Below are 4,185 nucleotides of genomic sequence, written 5' to 3'. Positions count from 1 at the left end.
TTACTATTACTATTCCCTATATCATTATTATTATTATTATTATTATTATACTATAGTCATTGATGCTTTTATAAGTAGTCTTCATTGTTTCCTTGGTTACTCTGCTTACTACTGTGATTATATGAATCATTCATGTCATAAACATTGAATGTGTTGCATCTCTGTTATGTTGTTCATTCTGTACACATGACATCTATTGACTTCTGTCCATCCTGGGAGAAGGATCTAAGGACAGAGGGTGTGAGGGTCTAAGGACAGAGGATATGAGGATCTAAGGACAGAGGATGTGAGGGTCTAAGGACAGAGGATGTCATATGTGTACAGATTGTAAAGCCCTCTGACGTAAACTTCTGAATTGTGAACATAAAATAGTTTAATTGATGCCAAATAATGAAAAAATTACTGTAAAATATCAGTTTTCTTTCTCCTGATAAAATGAGCTCCAACAGAAAAGATTGTGGACGGTATGAAGCCAAAGAGAACTTTATTATGGAGTTCTCTGTGTTTCCATGGAGACTAGTAGTAGGAGTCACTGATGCGCCTCATGCTCATGAACCTCATGTTGCTGGTGCCCATGTCCATGAAGCTCCTGTACTCTCCAGGCCTCATGTACATCATCCGGCCTCTGTACTGGGGCTGCTCGTACATCAGCCAGTGTCCCTCCATCACCTGACAGGACATGCAGTTGGACATGCGGTAACGGTCCATGACGTTGTTGCAGTCGTCCATCAGCTCGTGCATCTGGCCTCCAAAGTTCTCCCTCTCGTAGATCTTCATCCTGTAGGAGCCGCGGTGCTGAAACAATAATCAATAATCAGCCGTTATTAACACTGTAAGGATTATGAATTTAATCTCAGATTAGTTTTCATCTGAGTCCAGCAAAACGATGATTAAATTAAGTAAATCCAAGTTTCATCTGAATTTAAATAGAGATGAATCAGTGTAATTAATAAGTATATCATCAATATAAATTAGCGAGCCGCTGTGAGCTAGTGAGTAGGCTTTAAAAGGGGGCTGCTCTGTATTCCTTAAACAAAACTACATTATTAGCTAGCTAGAAAGTAAGCTACGGTTACCAGCAACTTCCCACTTATTAAACAACACTATGCACATTTCCAGTTGGATAAAGACGCCTGCGTTGTATGAGACCGGAGGCTGATTGGTCGGGTCCAGTGATGAAGAAGATGATTGGTTGAGTGGTTACCATGGGGATCATACGGCAGGACCTGATGCAGTCACTCATTCCCATCATGCTCTGGTAGTCAGAGTACTCGCCCCTCTTCAGGAAGAACTGGTTGCCCATGAAGTTGGTGCGGTCGTAGACCATGAAGCAGCCTCTCTCCACCCGGCAGGACTGACACCTGCTCAGGTAGGACGACATGTCGGCACAGTCGCTGCTGCACTCGTAGGACCGGCCCTGGAAGTCCCTGTCCTCGTAGAAGACCACCTGAGACGGGAGACATAAGACAGGACAGAGGAGAGAGGAGACATGAGAGAGGAGACACGAGATAGGAGAGAGAAAAGAGGAGAGAGGAGAGAGGAGAGAGGAGAGAGAAGAGAGGAGAGGGGAGAGAGGAGAGAGGAAAGTGGAGAGAGGAGAGAGGAGAGAAGAGAGAGGAGATGGGAGAGAGGAGAGAGGAGAGAGGAGAGGAAAAGAGGAAAGAGGAGAGAGGTCATATGAGATGGGAGAGAGGAGAGGAGAGAGGAGAGAGGAGAGAAGGGAGACATGAACGCACATCTTTCTGTCAGAATGAAAGAAGAAATCCTCACATCCTGGAGTGTTTTGGTTATTTTTTGGAGGAAGTGACATCAGAGATCCAGATGTTCCTGTGAGTTTCCAGAAGCTCTGGTTTGACAGCAGGATTGACGCAAAATGTTATCATTGGCATGGTTCTTATATGTTGACGTTAATGTGAACTGAACTAAAAGTTATGCTATTCATTTAAGTGAATAACCCTAAAAGCTATATGGCGTTCAAAAAGAGGGACCCATGAGAGACGTTTGTTAAGGGACTCATGAGAGACCTTAGTTAAGGGACTCATGAGAGACGTTTGTTAAGGGACTCATGAGAGACGTTAGTTAAGGGACTCATGAGAGACGTTAGTTAAGGGACTCATGAGAGACGTTAGTTAAGGGACTCATGAGAGACGTTAGTTAAGGGACTCATGAGAGACGTTAGTTAAGGGACTCATGAGAGACGTTAGTTAAGGGACTCATGAGAGACGTTAGTTAAGGGACTCATGAGAGACGTTAGTTAAGGGACTCATGAGAGACGTTAGTTAAGGGACTCAGTTAAGGGACTCACATGACAGGTCACGTGAGTCATGTTTGTTAAGGGACTCATGAGAGACCTTAGTTAAGGGACTCATGAGAGACCTTAGTTAAGGGACTCATGAGAGACCTTTGCTAAGGGACTCCTGAGAGACCTTAGTTAAGGGACTCATGAGAGACCTTAGTTAACGGACTCATGAGAGACGTTAGTTAAGGGACTCATGAGAGACCTTAGTTAAGGGACTCATGAGAGACCTTAGTTAAGGGACTCATGAGAGACCTTAGTTGAGAAGATAAAGTTCCTGTCGTGGTGGTCGGTTGTTCTCACCCTGCTCATGTTCATGCTGCTGGAAGTCATGTTGCCTCTCTGGTTGCTCTGCTGTTGCTGCTGCCTGTGCTGTGTGTGTCACCTGTTGAGCAGCTGCTGCTCTTTATAGCACCTGAGCAGCCGAAGCCCTTTGTCCAAAGAGCCTGAGCCAGCAGGGCGTCATAAAGAGACGCTCAGCGTTCGGCATTTCTCTTAGAAACTACAGACAAAGAGCTGTGTGTCTCCTCCAGTCCTCTGTTCTCTGGTTCTCTCTGTTCTCCGGTTCACTCTGTTCTCTGGTTCACTCAGAACTCCAAACTTTCTGGAAAGAGACACACTATGACATATATATATATATATATATATATATATATATACATTTGTATATATATATATATAGTATAATCAAAAACTAGTGACATCCTTCATTTTTTTCTTTCACGGAAACATATCTTAGGGAAAATATAAACTTAACAAAAAGGAACTTAAGAAACAAAACACAAAATCTTTACAAACTAAATACTCACCATAGGTCATATACATGATATAATGTATAAAATACATGTATATAAACTATAACACATTATAATGTATGAGTAAATAAATCCTTCACCTGAGTTCGCCTTTAACCTTTAACCTGAGTTCACCTTTAACCCTTCACCTGAGTTCACCTTTAACCTTTAACCCGAGTTCACCTTTAACCTTTAACCCGAGTTCACCTTTAACCCTTCACCTGAGTTCACCTTTAACCTTTAACCTGAGTTCACCTTTAACCCTTCACCTGAGTTCACCTTTAACCTTTAACCCGAGTTCACCTTTAACCCGAGTTCACCTTTAACCCTTCACCTGAGTTCACCTTTAACCTTTAACCTGAGTTCACCTTTAACCCTTCACCTGAGTTCACCTTTAACCTTTAACCTGAGTTCACCTTTAACCTGAGTTCACCTTTAACCCTTCACCTGAGTTCACCTTTAACCCTTCACCTGAGTTCACCTTTAACCTTTAACCTGAGTTCACCTTTAACCTTTAACCCAAGTTCACCTTTAACCCTTCACCTGAGTTCACCTTTAACCTTTAACCTGAGTTCACCTTTAACCCTTCACCTGAGTTCACCTTTAACCTTAGTTCACCTTTAACCTTTCACCCTTCACCTGAGTTCACCTTTAACCTTTAACCCTTCACCTGAGTTCACCTTTAACCTTTAACCTGAGTTCACCTTTAACCTTTCACCCTTCACCTGAGTTCACCTTTAACCTTTCACCCTTCACCTGAGTTCACCTTTAACCCTTCACCTGAGTTCATCTTTAACCCTTCACCTGAGTTAACCTTTAACCCTTCACCTGAGTTCACCTTTAACCTGAGTTCACCTTTAACCTTTCACCCTTCACCTGAGTTCACCTTTAACCTGAGTTCACCTTTAACCTTTCACCCTTCACCTGAGTTCACCTTTCACCCTTCACCTGAGTTAACCTTTAACCCTTCACCTGAGTTCACCTTTAACCCTTCACCTGAGTTCACCTTTAACCTTTAACCTGAGTTCACCTTTAACCCTTCACCTGAGTTCACCTTTAACCCTTCACCTGAGCTCACCTTTAACCTTTAACCCT

General features: G+C 42.8%; 1 protein-coding gene across 1 annotated transcript; it reads right to left on the bottom strand.

Moving 5' to 3' along the window:
• Positions 1-516: 516 nt before the first annotated feature.
• Positions 517-2,752, bottom strand: LOC129116776 (gamma-crystallin M3-like). Its single transcript, XM_054627489.1, has 3 exons — positions 2,600-2,752; positions 1,205-1,447; positions 517-795 (listed from the first exon to the last, which is right to left on the bottom strand). The coding sequence occupies exons 1-3, from the start codon at positions 2,627-2,629 to the stop codon at positions 517-519; spliced, it is 552 nt and encodes a 183-aa protein (XP_054483464.1). The 5' UTR covers positions 2,630-2,752.
• Between the last annotated feature and the right edge of the window lie 1,433 nt (positions 2,753-4,185).

Source organism: Anoplopoma fimbria, unplaced genomic scaffold, assembly GCF_027596085.1.
Source record: "Anoplopoma fimbria isolate UVic2021 breed Golden Eagle Sablefish unplaced genomic scaffold, Afim_UVic_2022 Un_contig_8995_pilon_pilon, whole genome shotgun sequence".
Taxonomy (NCBI): Eukaryota; Metazoa; Chordata; class Actinopteri; order Perciformes; family Anoplopomatidae; genus Anoplopoma; species Anoplopoma fimbria.
Note: the sequence above shows the minus strand (reverse complement) of the source record. Positions and strands in the feature narration are given on the sequence as shown.

Excerpts from the sequence above, each read along its gene's own strand:
- LOC129116776 (XM_054627489.1), bottom strand. The coding sequence starts at position 2,629 with ATGACTTCCAGCAGCATGAACATGAGCAGG. Across the intron at positions 1,448-2,599 it reads GCAGCATGAACATGAGCAGG|GTGGTCTTCTACGAGGACAG; the intron begins GTGAGAACAACC and ends CTCCCGTCTCAG. Across the intron at positions 796-1,204 it reads CCTGCCGTATGATCCCCATG|CACCGCGGCTCCTACAGGAT; the intron begins GTAACCACTCAA and ends TTATTGTTTCAG.